Source organism: Podarcis bocagei (genome assembly GCF_964188305.1).
Source record: "Podarcis bocagei genome assembly, chromosome: 6".
Taxonomy (NCBI): Eukaryota; Metazoa; Chordata; class Lepidosauria; order Squamata; family Lacertidae; genus Podarcis; species Podarcis bocagei.
The window spans coordinates 65,983,120-65,997,701 of NC_138130.1; the positions used below are offsets into that span (position 1 = coordinate 65,983,120).

The 14,582-nt window shown below is 41.3% G+C and overlaps 1 protein-coding gene across 1 annotated transcript; it reads right to left on the reverse strand.

The window, feature by feature from the left end:
* Positions 1-6,396: 6,396 nt before the first annotated feature.
* On the reverse strand, positions 6,397-7,338 carry LOC308588544 (olfactory receptor 5V1-like; the record flags this gene model as incomplete). The annotated part of the gene is made up of 1 exon (XM_081196955.1): positions 6,397-7,338. One exon carries the CDS (start codon positions 7,336-7,338, stop codon positions 6,397-6,399), a length of 942 nt encoding a protein of 313 aa, XP_081053081.1.
* Between the last annotated feature and the right edge of the window lie 7,244 nt (positions 7,339-14,582).

Below are 14,582 nucleotides of genomic sequence, written 5' to 3' on the forward strand. Positions count from 1 at the left end.
ACCTGAGTGAAAACTATCTACAGACCTGAGTGAAACTATATACAGTATCCCCCTGTTGGCCCAGGGTGAAACTACACTACATAACAATATATATATATGTGTGTGTGTGTGTGTGTAGGAGAGCAGGGAAGAGCTCCTGAAATTGGTAGGCACTTGCAAAAATACAACAGGCCCTGCAGGTTTGCAATCTAAGGGATTGTGCATGTGATTCTTTGTGTTTGGAGGAGAGGGAGTATTTTGTAGGAGAATTCAGGAAGCGGAAGGAGTTGGGGAAGGACTGGGGTGTAAAAAGTCACATCCTCCAGTGCTGCTGTTTCCCACCACCACCTTTTGCACTGCTTTACAGATGTTGCCATTCAAAATTCTCCATTTTATAAAGCAACTGGGGAGCAGTAAGAACTATTTAGCAGAACATTTTAGAAGGTTTAATTTTTCACATTTTAAATAGTTTCTGGAGTCAGTTTTGTTTTTACCAATCCAAGGATAAAGGTGGATTACAAGATGAAAGAATGGTGACCTTAGTAAGTGAAAAGAGCTATAATGAAATGGAAAATTGTAAACTCCCCCTTAAATAAAAATGCCAGCTCCCACAACAAAAAAGGAAGGAAGGAAGGAGTTTGTTTTTCATCAAGATCATCAAATTTTTGAGTTTCATTGTAGCAGTGTTCAGGTGATTGCTTTCGATGCAGACGCTACCAAGACAGTAAGAAGCTATTTCCCCCAAATTATGAACAATACATTGTGTCTGTGTGTCTCTAAACTCTACACCATTAGCTACTTCTGCTGCAATTATTCCTGTTTAGCATTTAGGGCTTTTGTTCCCTCTTAAGGATGATGTTCTACTACTGCAGTAATACGTTTTCCAGCTCTCAAGCAGCTGCAGCTCGAGAGATAGAAAACTTCTTACTTTTACGCTAACGTCAAGGCCTTTGAATGTTACTCTGGCAGAATAAAACCATAATATACAAGACAATCTGGCCCTTAACTCAGGTAAAGCCTCCAAGGATATTGCAAGGGAAGTCTGTAATTGACCCTCCTAGGTGGCACTCAAGCACTGCACTTATAATTGAACCACTGGTATTTAGGAATCAACTCACAGTGGCATTCCGCTCCCTCTCTATACTTGACACAGGTGGAGCCCAGCGGAGTACACTCAACCACTTCCATTCATCCAGTTGCAGAGGTTCAGCCTCTCCTAAGATAGATGGGAATTTGGTGTTCTAAATGCCCAGGAGGCAAAATGTGCAGGAAGGAGGCTGAGATGGAGAGAAATACATTGCTGCTTTGAACAACGAGGTGCCCTAAAAGATCTGAACTGAGCGTTTTGAGGAAATGCCCTTATTTTCTGGCCACAGAGGGGATTAAGCACGGCCTGAGATACATGGACACGAAGGGGAAATGTGCCATTGGTAAGCATAACATAAGAAGAGTTGGCTGCCTACTGGTCCATCTAGCTAATAATTGTCTGCACTGACTGGGAGTGGCTCTCCAGGATTTCTGGCAGGATCTTACCCCAGTCCTGCTTGGAGATACTAGGGACTGAACCTGGGACCTTCTGCATTCAAGACAGGTCCTCTGCTAAGGCCTTCCCATAACCAGTAAATCTCAAGTACTGGCTTGTCTGCACATGACAATGAGACATGCTCAAAGCACTTCACTTATGTCAGCTTGCAATCCTTACAACAACCTTGCAAGGTCAGCCTGCATTATCTCCCCCAGAATACAGATGGGGAGGTAAGCTTAAGGACAGAGAAGAGAGCCTAGCAGAGCTGAGACCTGAACCAAGGAGTTCCTGATTTTTAGCTCAGTTGCTTAGCCACTATACTAAATACATCAGATTGAGGAGGAAGAGCCTTGAGACAATATTGTGAGTTACAGGCAGAAAATGGTGAGGGTTTCCCCCCACCACAGTTTTGAAGATGCTTCCACATTAAAAAAAAGAACATTTCCCCGCAACCAGAAAAAGAGTGCAATAGGTGGGATGCTCCCTGCTGTGCTAATTTTCTGCTTGCAGGGAGGGATATTTGTATATGTGTGGAATTCAAAAAAGATGAATGTGAGGAAAATGTTGCCCCTCGACTTCTGGGTTAGCGCCTCCAGCAATGGCGGATTTCCTCTGATCGGGAGGAATCCGCTCCGTGGAAATTAGGGTCTGGACCGCCACGGCAAGGCGGAGACCCATTAAAAACCACAGGAATCCGCTCCGTGGAAATTAGGGTCTGGACCGCCATGGCAAGGCGGAGACCCATTAAAAACCACAGGCGGGAGAAGCCTGTGGACGTGGGATTCAGCTGGCACCTTTTGCGCCTCCCCTACTCGCGGGGAAACCCGGTTTCGGGGATCCGGAGCGACGTGGGGTGAGCGGTGCGGTGCTTCGAATCAACTGCTCTTTTTACGGAGTGAAGCCGCATTGCTGTTGCCGGAGAGCGCTGATTTTTTCCTGTGGACAATTGGACTTTAAACAACTACCCGTGAGTAGAACGGAAAATTGGACTATGAAACATCTTAATTTGGCACCGAAGCGGGAAGGTCTAAACAGGAAGTCCGTCTTCCACTTTTGTAAATAGATTGAAGCAAAGACATTGCAAGCTAAAGTCTGGAAAGTCATTTGTAAAGGACTAAATTTCCACCAGCTAAAACTACCAAACCCCCCTTGGAAGCAAGAGAAGAGGGGGGAAATCTTAGATTGTTTAAACCTGCAGGAGAGAGAGTAAAGAAAGATAAATTTCCACCGTCTTGAACCTGGGAACGGGGTGTCAGAGACAGACGCTTTGGGGAAGTTCATGGACTGTGAATAAAATGTTTCTTGACAGATAGTTAAAAAAGAGAAACATATTGATTCCAGTGTTTCCTTTTGCATTTAAAAGGAACAAAATATCTGAAAATACCAAGGAATTGGTGGTGGATTACAGGGAAAAAAAGGCGGACATTCAGCCCTTGTATATCAACGGGGAACGGGTGGAGAGGGTGGCGGAATTCAGGTTTTTGGGAGTAGCTATCGATCAGGGCATGACTTGGAGCGCACATACCACTGCTCTAGTGAAGAAGGCCCAGCAGAGAATTTATTTCCTCAGACTTTTAAAGAAGAACAATCTGAGTGAGAGACTGCTGGTGTGCTTCTACCGAGGCTCCATAGAGAGCATTCTTACATACTGTATTTGTGCTTGGTTCTCCGGTTGTACAGCTAGGGAGAGGAAGGTGCTCCAGAAGGTCATAACCACAGCCCAAAGGATTATTGGTCATCCTCTCCCATCTTTGGAAGAACTGTACGGTTCCCGTTGTCTTAGGAAGGCAAATAACATCCTGCAGGATTCATCTCACCCGGGACACGGTCTGTTTGCACTACTGCCTTCTGGCAGGAGATATAGAAACATCAAGTCAAAGACAAATAGACTGAAAAACAGTTTCTATCCAAGAGCTGTGGCCTTTTTGAATGCTGTAACTCGATAGTGTGACCTGGGAGTTTGATGGGTGTGGTGTGGGTGTGGCTGGAATAGAATAGAATAGAATAGAATAGAATAGATTCTTTATTGTCATTACACAAGTGCAACATTGTACAAAGTGCAACGAAATTGGATGCCATCCCTTAAAACATCAAAAGCAAAACAACAACAACAACCAAACAAACCACATTCCAGCCACACCCACACCACACCCATCAAACTCCCAGGTCACACTATCGAGTTACAGCATTCAAAAAGGCCACAGCTCTTGGATAGAAATGTGGTTTGTTTGGTTGTTGTTGTTGTTTTGCTTTTGATGTTTTAAGGGATGGCATCCAATTTCGTTGCACTTTGTACAATGTTGCACTTGTGTAATGACAATAAAGAATCTATTCTATTCTATTCTATTCTAAAAACGAAAGTAATTTTGTTGCTGGATCTGTTTTCAAAAAGATGGATACAAACAGAAATTGTTTCCTCTAGAGGGAGCTTGTGAAACTGTTGCTGGAGTCGATCTGGGGAATTCTACAGCTGTAGAGATTAAAGATCGTGAGAACCAGACATTGACCTTGAACAAGAATGTGCCCAGAAGAAGCCTTAGTGCTTGCTTTTTGCAAGACAAGCGCTTTACTGGAACAGCTACACGAGAAGATGGATTTGATGACTGTTGCAGTTAGCAATTTTGGACAAACAGTGAATACCTATATAGAAACCACTCAGGAACCAACCCAGGAATTTGCTTTGACAGGGCAAGTTGTGCAGAAGACAAAGGTGGAGGTTGTTGCTGAACCTCAAGTAATAGAAATGGAGAGAGCCGCGGCCTTGCAGGAACATAAGCTGTTGTTTTTGACGCCTGAACCTGGAGAAAGTCAGATTTGGAGAGATGGAGTACTGTTTGGTTTGGAGATGGGAAGTTGGATAGATCCCCCTATGCAGGGATGTTTTGACTTTTGGGATCTGCTTTTGGGCCAGGGGGAGTTTGGAGTTGTGGGGGCCCTTAACCTTGGAGGGACTTTGAAACATGCCTTCAAATATCTTTTGGATTTCAGTGCGGACTATGGAGAACGGGCTGACCTGTCAAGAAGGGATAGAGATATTGTCAAGTTGGAGTCTCCCCGAGATCTACCCCTCAGTGAGAAAGGAAACTAAGAATAAGATCAGCAGAACACAAAGTAAAGTGCAGGTATAAACATGAAGAAGACCTGCAGAAGGGACATGGAAAAGTCTTAAGAGCCTCGGATAGAAGGTCACCAGGTTGATGGACTAGATGGAAGAGATAGAAAGGACTGACAAAACCTGAGACCAGGAAGAAGAGACGATGGATGAAGATTGGAAGAAAGTTTAAAAATTCATTTAGAGAATTATTGTAAAATTAATGAGTGTTAGAAAAAAATGTTGGAATGAAACTATTTGGCTTTAGTAGAAATGCTATAAGGAATTATGTATAAATAAGTTTTAAGTTTTAGGGCTTTTAATGGTAAGATAAGGTTAAAATAAATTAAGGTAATTTAATGACAGAATATAGTGAAAGATGGAAAGGATTTGCTGAGATAATTAATAACTAGAATACAAAAAAGGGAGGTGTGAGGAGGTCGATGAAACAAGTTAATGAAAGATAAAGATTTGGGAATATTGGATTTGTTTTTAAATTTTTTGTTTGCTTTTGTTTTTGGTTTTGATGTATTGTGTGTTTTGTTTTTTTCTTTTTTCTTTCTTTTTATTGACTTGTATTGTTTAATTCCTTTTTTTTGTCTATCTTTTTTCCTTTTCCTTTTTTTCTCTGTAATTTTAAATTCTCAATAAATATCATTTAAAAAGAAAAAAATGAAAATGTTGCCCCTCTAACCAGTTTCCAAACCCAGAGCAAAATGTTAATCAAGAGACCAACCAAGGCCATACCTAAAATATTAATTGGGAATCATTGGTAGAGCACCTGCTTTGATGCAAAAGGACTTGGGTTCAATCCCTGTCATCTTCAAGTCAGACTGAGAGAATATTCGTGTCTGAAACCCTTGAGAAATGTTGCCAGCCAGTATAGACCATATGGAGCTAGTATAGAATAAGGTAACTTCCTCTGTTTGCTAATGGCAAAACAGCTGCTAAGCTGTTTCTAGAAGAGTAAACTTGTTAACAATAATCCTTTCATTCATTAAATGTTTATATTTTGCTAGGAACTAGTAATGTTGAATTAATATAGATTTTGTATATGTTCAGCAGAGCTTCCACAACTCGGCTTATACCTATGCAAAAGTTCTAGTAATCTGAATCTGAATGTGTTTCCTTCGTATAAATAGCTCTCACCCAAATGCTTGGCTAACTAACAGTTCAGATACAATGGTTGTAGTTAGTTAAAGTCATCTCAGGCTCACCTACCTGAACTCCGTGGAAATTGCTTCTGAGTGGACATGCATATGCAGTGCTTTTGGGGGGAGGGGGTACGCAGGGGTACGCATACCCCTAAACATTTTGTGAATCTAATGGGAGAATAAACTAAATTAAAAAAAAATAAATTAGTTTCTTCTCTAGCACGGTGAATCGTCAGTTCCGTTGAATAACACGGTGAATCATCAGTTCTGTTGAATAGTACAGTGAATCATCAGTGCCATTGCTACCCCCAATGGCGGGCTCATTTCCTTTCCTGGTGTTTCCTGAAGTGAGCGTTTAATGTGTGAAGCAGTGTGGAATGTGGATGTGTGGAATCAGGAAGATGTTAGTGCACACAACCTCATGCCAATGTGGAAGTTACTATGAGCTGTCGGCTGTGTAATATGAGGTAATGCATGTTCTTTGTACTTTTGTCCATTTACTGTATTTATTTTTCCCAATTCGAATTATAAAATGGTGAGTTTCTTGAGTCAAAATGAGAGTACCCTTAAACATTTTTATTATCATTATTTCTTTTTAAAAAGCACTGTGCATATGATTGTGCACTGGAGTTCTCTTTTTGCTCTCCTCAGGTCCTAGCTGAGGAAGAGAAATATTTCTTGCCCATTCTCATCAATCCAGCCTTTACCTCTTTATTCCTTAGACTGTAAATGATTGGATTCAACATGGGTGTTACAATGCAATACAGCGAGGAAACCAAAGTATCTACATCCAGGGAGTACCCTGAACTTGGCCTGTCATAGTTGAAGTTGGATGTGCCGTAGAATATCACGACCACCATCAGGTGCGAAGCGCAGGTGGAGAAAGCCTTCACTCTGCCCTCAGAGGAATTGATCTTCAGGATAGCACAGATGATGCGGATGTAGGAGACCAGAATAAAGAGGCAGGGGCTGAGCCCTATCAACGCACTGGCCAGGTGGAGCACAGCTTCATTCACAGAAGTGTCTGAGCAAGAGAGCTTCAGAAGCAAGGGGACATCGCAGAAGAAGTGGCTGAGCTCGTTGGACTTGCAGATGGTTAAGGACGATGTTAGGAGGGTGTGCACCAGTGAGTTTGTCAAGCCGCACATCCAGGAGAACACGGCCATCTTGGTACAAGCCCCCTTGCTCATGATGCTGGAATAATGCAAGGGGCTACAGATAGCCACATATCGGTCGTACGCCATGACAGCCAACAGCACACATTCTGTCCCTGCACAGGTAATGAGGGAGAACAGCTGGACAATGCATCCCGCATACGATATGGTTTTCTTTGCTCGGAAGAAGTTAGCCAACATAACGGGGACTGTGGCAGAGATATAGCAAATGTCTAGGAATGACAAGTTGCTCAGGAAGTAATACATAGGGCTATGAAGGGTCAGATCTGTTCTGATCAGGGCAAGTATCAGAGCATTTCCCGCTAGAGTTACCGTGTAGATGACTAGGAATACTAAAAAGAACAGAACATAGAGGCTGGGGTGGTTTGTAAAGCCCAGGAAAATAAATTCGTCTACAAAGGTTTGGTTTTCCATTTGCTCAGGGGCCATTTGTAGAGAAGAAATGGAGAAGCCTTTTGAGATGGGAGAATGATCGACGTGTGTGAACACTCAGAATGCGGAGTCAATCCGCTGTAAGCAATCTAGCAAAGGTTGGCATCTGTGCCTTCATATCATGTAGGTCCCAAGTAGCATTTTGCTACAGAATTAACCCCACAATTACTAAATCACCAAGAGAAGGAGCAGTTTATACAGAAGAGCGTATAACCCAATCCCTAGTAGCTGGTTACCTGTATGGAGGAGGGAAAAGAAACAAATGATGCCAACACGAATGTGAGGATCACTAGGAGCTAAAGGAATCACGATCAAGAATAAGGACCCGTATGAATATAATTTACAGTAAAACTCTGCTATTCACCTATCAGCTAACACTTCCCATTGTCAAAATCCTCTTAGTCCCTCATGTAGCCTTCATATTCATGTAATTTATTTTTTTAAAAAACATTTGTTTACTTCTTTCACCACATTCTACAGTGTTTCTATGGAGAAGGGCTGTAGCTGAGGGGCAGAAAATCTGCTATGCATGCAGAAGGTCGCAGGTTCAATCCCCAGCATCTCCAGGTAGGGCCAGGAGAGACCCTGGTCTGAAATCCTGGAGAGCTGCTGCCCACCAGTGTGGACCAAGGTTAGCCAACATGGTACTCACCAGATGCTTGGGCCAAAATTGCCAGTGATCAGGGATTATGAGCATTTTAGGACTGGAAGACACCATGTTGGCTACCCCTAGCATAGGCAATTCTGAGCTATCACTGTTCTGGCCCAGGTCTCACCCACTACAAAGCAGCATTCCTAAATTCTTATGTTTTGTGGTTACTCCACACACACACATGCATACCCTCTGACCTGCAGACTCATGATCTCTGCAGCTCGTTTTGGAACACCGGTGATCACATTTTGCCAATGCTCCATAATAAATTCCAATGAGTTCATATATTGATCCTGTGTATACGGAAGAGTGAGCACTTCTCACAGCTGCAAACAAAACATAACCCTGCTAAGCTTGAATGTAAAGGACAAATCAGATTTAAGCTCCTTTCCTTGCATATCATGCCAATTTCTACTACCTAGTTACTCCTTGTATCACAAAATTTTTAATTTTCCAGCTGTGTTCTATTATTTTAATCTTTTCTAATTAAATGGCATTATGGTTCTCAACAGTATTTATTATTTGTTTTTGTTTTTTAAAAAATTAAATTTCTGCTTGCTAATGCTCATTTGAAAATTGAACGTATGAAATGTTTCAGACTTTTATATGAGAGGTTCTCTTCAGCCTTGGTTCTTTCTACTGCTCACTTCCACCCCAGATTTTTAAAATGCTTTTAAAGAACTAAAACAACTGCAGTGCTGATGGTCAGCTCCAAGCTGCAGTTTTCCTTCTGATGGCTTATTATCTTGAAACCAGTCACAGAGCAGACAGCCCTCAGAGTAGAGGCCACCTTCAGAGAACTGGCCTTGGTAAAGGAGGGTGTATGGCTCCCAGACTCAGGGGCCAAAATAACTTTGCTGGCCTTGGGTGGCCAACAGTGAGACTTGACTGTAGGGGTAATGCCATTTGCTGCTCTGAGACAGGCTGCAAATTGTCCTGAGCCAGCTCTGGCAGCACCTCACAAACCTCCATTTTAAAATATGGCCTCCTCAAGGAGACCATTTTAAATAATTCCTGAGGCACTCATTTTCAAGCAATAAACTGGACAATTTTCTCTTTAGATGCAAGACAACAAAATTATGGTCTTCTTTTCCCAACTTATTTTTTTCCCTGTCACCCATATAGCAAGATAATTTATTTAGCTTCCACATCCTTGAAGCAAGATTAATTTTTAAAAATATCTTCTACCTCATAAATAATTTCCATGCACCACAATTGTGCTAAATCTTTGTCTTTCCTTCTTTACCCTTAACACAGCATAGAAGTTGATCTTATTTCCTGAGTTTTTCCTTGTGTCCTACAGGGTGCATATTTTCTCATAAAAACGTAATTTCTACTAAATCAAAGATAAGGTTTCATGGCTGAAACTTATATTTATTGCCATTCTTTAGACATAACATCCATTTGGACATTTTCATGAGAAATTATTTTGTTTATCCCAAATAAAACATTAATGCAGCTTCTTACAGTTTGTGTGGGTGGGTGTTAACCCTGCATTTTCTCACAAAGGAGCAAATCAGATCCGTAAGATGAACAGTCCCAAATCCAGAACCTATTAAGCTAGTCCTGCGAGCTCAAGGACACCTCAGACCTGTTTACGGTAATAAGCAGCCCCACTACTACCACTGCTCTGTCCTTTATGGCAAGCTCTGTTTGAAATGAAGCAGTGTTTCAAAAGCAGCTGATAATAAGAGATAGCAGCCAATTGTTGGGAGGGTGGGGGGAGTAAGTCCAAAATTCTGTTGGCTGACAGTCTCCCCAAGCAACTGTTTGGATCCACTGAAATATCTTTTAAACATAAAAGCCATGGAGACAAAAGGAGTGTTTAAGCATCTTCAACCTGATCCAGGAGGATCTATGTTTTAATTGTTTTAATTTATATTTGTTGTTTGTTTATTGAGCTAATAGTTTTTATTAAGAGTAAAAGAGCCACATTCATTCATGCCAAAGCCCTGTTTAGGGAAATTTTTAATGTTTGATGTTTTATCTCATTTTTAACATTCTGTTGGGAGCCGCCCAGAGTGGCTGGGGAAACCCAGCCAGATGGGTGAGGTATAAATAAATTGTTGTTGTTGTTGTTGTTACAGCAGTATTCTGTTCTGACGGTAGCCAGATGCCTATGGGAAACCCATAAGCAGGACTCAAACACAAAAGCCCTCTCCCCTCCAGCAGTTTGCAGCAACATTGCATATTATATACAGTGTTCCTGTACATCTTATATATTGTGTTTTTATTGTTATTGTTTGACAGGGGGTTCTTTAATTTTCATTGTAAGAACATAACGCTGGTATGTAAATGTCTCAGATGATCACACAGACTTATATGTGTATCATTTGCTGGATTGGGACCTGGGGGCATAAACTGGATTTCCATCCAGAGTCACACTTGAACAGACAGTGGGATGCACATTCTGACATGCATTCAGATGAACATCCCAATTCATACGTTACATGTTGTGCATTAACACCTGGTTTGTTTGCATGGACAGAGCTGGGTTGGAGCCCTTCTGGTTTCAGAAGACTGGTACTTGCCTTATCATGATGTACCAGGTCCAACACTATTCTACTCTGACTGTCCATAGCTCCAAATCTCTCAACTAGTCCCCACAGGCATAACCTATTCCAACCTTCCCCAACTTGGTGTCATGCAGAACCTTTGGAGCCTAGCCCCTGAAGGCAGATCTATTGTCACTGGAAGTCAGAGGTGGTTTGTGAGGCATTTATAGTTCTTCTTACAGAAGTCAAAGACATGCAGAAAAGAGTAAAAAAAAAAGAAACCTGATGTGTACGTGCAAAGGTGGTGTGCACCTGATACTTCACCATTCTTTTGGCTCACAACACTGGAAGATATGCACGACCAGCCAAGACAAAGGTTCATGGTTCCTCATGGTTAACTCAAGGCTATTTCTCACATAGACAAAGCCAAGCGCAATGTATACAATATTCATTTCAAGTAGGATTCTTTATTCAGCTGAATCAATGGATTGGATGCTTAAGTCGGTGAGCCACTCTTGTAGTCAGAAAAAAGAACCTATGCATCTTTTCATGTATTTGTAAAAGCAAGCAAAAAGCAAAAGCCAAAAAGACCACATACCTAACCGAATAGAATTATGCGATGCATTTAGGGTGCTTCCAGACTGCCAGCATTTTGTGGGAGGGAGTGAAACAAGCAGTGGAACTTTCCACTTGTGCAATTAAAAGTGGACTAAAGGAAAGGAAACGTCTGAAGCACTGAGAGGGGAAACTGGGAGCTACAGGAAGATGTCCAATTTGAGAAGGCAAAAATGTCCACCGAGGAGAAAGAAACAGTGTTGTTGTGGGATGTGTTGCATGGATTGAATTCATTTAAACTGTCTTTAACATTGTGTTTTAATATTAATGTGGTGATTTAATTGTTGCAGTCCACCCCAGGACCTTAGGGTAAAGGGCAGGTAATGAATTGTAACAACAACAACAACAACAACAACATAATGTTTCACCTGTAGTTTTAGGAGGATCAGTAAAATAAGCTTCCATGAATGAAATGTTTAACTAGATTGCAAGATTGTGATCTAAACCTTGAGCCCCATGGCATTCAAGAGTAAGTTCAAGGATGGTCAATGGCTCCAGTCCTTGACCATCCCTACTTCTGGGTGAATCACCTGAGTTCAAAGATCCTTGCATGCAGCAGCAGGTTGCATGTATATGGCTGTTCACACAGATTTCATTTTGGGATAGATGGTTAGTACTGTTAACTCTTTTTACTCTGATTACTGTTGCAAGAGGGGAGGAAAAGAGACACATCCCTCATCCCCAAACAGGTAATATCCGCTGTCAGAGCCAACCATATTTCCCTGCTCTGTTCCTGGTCTTGTTCTTGAATGGGGAACTATGTGTATAGAGTATGTGTATACTCTATAATTGTATAGAGTGTTTTGACAAAGGAACCAGTGTCATAGAGGGGTGGTGGGCTTTCTTTCACTTTTCAAGGAGATGCTGGGCAGTCATCTGTTGGGGATGCTCCATTTCTGCATTTCCTGCATAGAAGTTGGACTATGTGGCTTGCAAGACCCGTTCCACTCTATATGATTCTATAGACCTTGGATGGAGAGATGCTGCAGAGGGACCCAAGTGAACAGCATTCATTTGCAAGAAAGGAACCTGATTTGGATGAGGAATCATGAACGTTTCTCAGTTTCTGCTTATGAATGGTCCTTGTTGGATTGGGAAAGTAGGCTTGAATTGCAGCACCAAGAGGCAATCCTCATAGGAACCTAGGAAGCTGCCTTAACAGTCTACTAGCTCAGCACTGTGCATATCAGCTGCTAGTGGTTCTCTGAGATGAGCAGGCTGGGATCACTCCCGACCTTACCAAGATATGCTGGACCTTCTTTATGCACAACAGATGCTTTACCACTGAACAATGGCCCTTCAAAATCAAACCTGGAGGTAAAACTCGTGACTTCCAGTAGCTTAGATTGCAAACTCTACCTCCACAATGGCCATTCCGTTATAGCTCATCCATTTATTTAAAAACCTGTACCACCCTTCATCCCAAAATGGGTTTACCTACCTCACATTCATGCACCCCGCTTGATAGAGTTTACACATTGTACTGTATTTGAAGTGATGTCAGATGATATGAATGTTTCGCTATCGCAAACTGGTTTACGGGTGTTTCAGACATGTAAAGTTTCATTTGGCTACATTTCTCAAGTGAGAAGCAAAAGTGTGAGCTCATTCAAGGTAGCATGGAAATACTATTACAGATAGATCAAGCATAATCGATATATTTCATTCCTGACAGTCTGGTCCTAGCAAGAATGAGACTAGAGTTCTATTGGCAGGATAATGTGACTTATCAATGTGAGAACCCAAAATGCTGTTAAGAAAGCATACAGGTACCTACCTGAAATTGCTGTACTGTATTTACCAATGAACATCAGCTTCGCTTCCTCTCAGGCTCCTATAGATTAATTCAGGAAGCACTATTTAACCGTCAGTCTAAGACCTGGGGGACATATTGTATTCGGAGAAGTATCTCAGGGACATATGCAAATAACAGGTAATTTAACTGTTTATTGCTTTTAAGGAAAACAGCAAAAACTACAAAAACATAAAATTTACCCATCCAGAGAATATACATATATAAGTGATGAAAGCCTGGCTGCATTTAAAGTCAGCTGGCATTTTGCCATTGTTGCACTTGAATGAGAATTTCATTTACAGTGAATAATGATAAAGATGCTATTTAGGGTACAAAATGGATTTTATTTGAAGAACAGGTTTAGGGTATAATTTTCTAAGAAATAGCTTTTCAATACTGTAAACATCAGCTAAGGATACTACCAAAGCTTACATATTATTCTCCCGTCAGCAATCTTCCACTTGCTCAGCTAAAACTGATACCCTGGAAATGCAAGTGTGTGTGTGTGTGATTGTGGTGGGTTGGGCATTCTGAGCTTGAGCAATAATGAAAATATGACTAAGATTTGGTTTGCCCATAGCTGTTTGAACTTCAGCATGACAACTGAACTGCATTTGAAGATTTGGGAGGTTTTAATATGTGGCAAGTTAATCTGTTTTTCACACTTCCCCCAGAAGCTGCCCAGAGTGGCTGGGGTAATAATAATAATAATAATAATAATAATAATAATAATAATAATCTTTTTCATATTATTTAGGCCCAAACATGCATTTAAGGTCTTAAATTTTAATTTTTTACCATATATTTTCATAGTGGAAGTGCTACTGTTGCAACCCACCTTAGTTCAAATGATATGGATCCTGACGCACCAGCTGAAGACCAATTATCTATTTGATTGAAAATGACACTCTTCTATTTTCTGTAGCACATGAACAACACTCAAACATCTGAATTAAAGCATGTCACTTGAGAAAAGCTGTCATTTTCTCATGTAACGTAAAACAAGTTCAAAGCTCAATTCCAAAACATTCAGTTTGTTTAGACCAGGCTTCCTCAAACTCAGCCCTCCAGATGTTTTTGGCCTACAACTCCCATGATCCCTAGCTAGCAGGACCAGTGGTCAGGGATGATGGGAATTGTAGTCTCAAAACATCTGTAGGGCTGAATTTGAGGAAGCCTGGTTTAGACATTGCTTTCATTAGCTGCATTCTTGCTTGGTGCTGCTTACAGATGCAGGTCATTCCCATCAAAATGCCACTCTACGGTATCTCCCCATTTAATTCAGGTCTACCATTTCCGCAGACTATCCACTATGTAACAAACAACAAGACAGAAATGGTAAATCTGGATTAGATGGGGTGGGTGGGTTTGTGGGATGGCATTTTGATGAAGACAACAACATTGTGTGATCACTGAAGGGAAAAAATAAACTTGCATGCATGAACATCTTAGGCTGTATGAAGAAGAATAAGTATTGTGGCCATGATTCTAGCATCCACTATGTGCTTGCATGAATATACATCTGAATGGCTGATTATTATTATTATTTAATCACACGTTTATCCCTCTCTTCCACCAAGAAATTCAGGGCAGTATAAATGGTCCTCCCATTTTTTCCTTACAACAGCAACCCTGAGAGGTACAGGAGAGAGAATCTGGTCCAAGACCA